The sequence below is a fragment of the Gordionus sp. m RMFG-2023 genome, chromosome 1 (genome assembly GCF_954871325.1).
Source record: "Gordionus sp. m RMFG-2023 chromosome 1, tfGorSpeb1-WG-v2, whole genome shotgun sequence".
Lineage (NCBI taxonomy): Eukaryota > Metazoa > Nematomorpha > Gordioida > Chordodea > Parachordodidae > Gordionus > Gordionus sp. m RMFG-2023.
In genome coordinates, this window is record NC_088775.1 from 81,349,001 (window position 1) to 81,349,396 (window position 396).

The 396-nt window shown below is 46.5% G+C and overlaps 1 protein-coding gene across 1 annotated transcript; it reads left to right on the top strand.

Annotated features, from left to right (window-relative positions):
* Positions 1-396, top strand: LOC135930805 (uncharacterized). The gene has a single exon (XM_065467594.1). The coding sequence runs from the start codon at positions 1-3 to the stop codon at positions 394-396; it is 396 nt and encodes a 131-aa protein (XP_065323666.1).

Consider the following 396-nt stretch of genomic DNA (forward strand, 5'->3'; position numbering starts at 1 on the left):
ATGGCAAATTTCAAGCAGTTTTATAAAGAGTCTAGGATTCGACACATTTTGACCCCGCCCTATCATCCCAGCTCAAATGGTCAAGTTGAGAGGATGGTAGCAATTGTTAAGAATTGGATAAGGAAAGCCGGCAATCAAGGGAATGGGGCGTGTTTGGCCCAGTTGTATTACCTCAATTTTAGGAATAAGGAGGGAGTGACACCTGCTGAATTGTTTTTGGGCCGGAGGACTAGGGTTCCCCTAGATTTTCTAAGGGCCGAGAGTCACGAGAAGGGAGTTCGGAAGGACCGAAAGATTAGGTTTGAAGTTGGAGAAAAAGTATGGACTCGTTTGTTTGACGGGAGGGGCAGGAAATGGGCCAAGGGCATTGTTGGGGAAACAGAGGTTCAAAGTTGA

Coding starts and splice junctions, on each gene's coding strand:
- LOC135930805 (XM_065467594.1), top strand. CDS start 1: ATGGCAAATTTCAAGCAGTTTTATAAAGAGTCTAGGATTCGACACATT.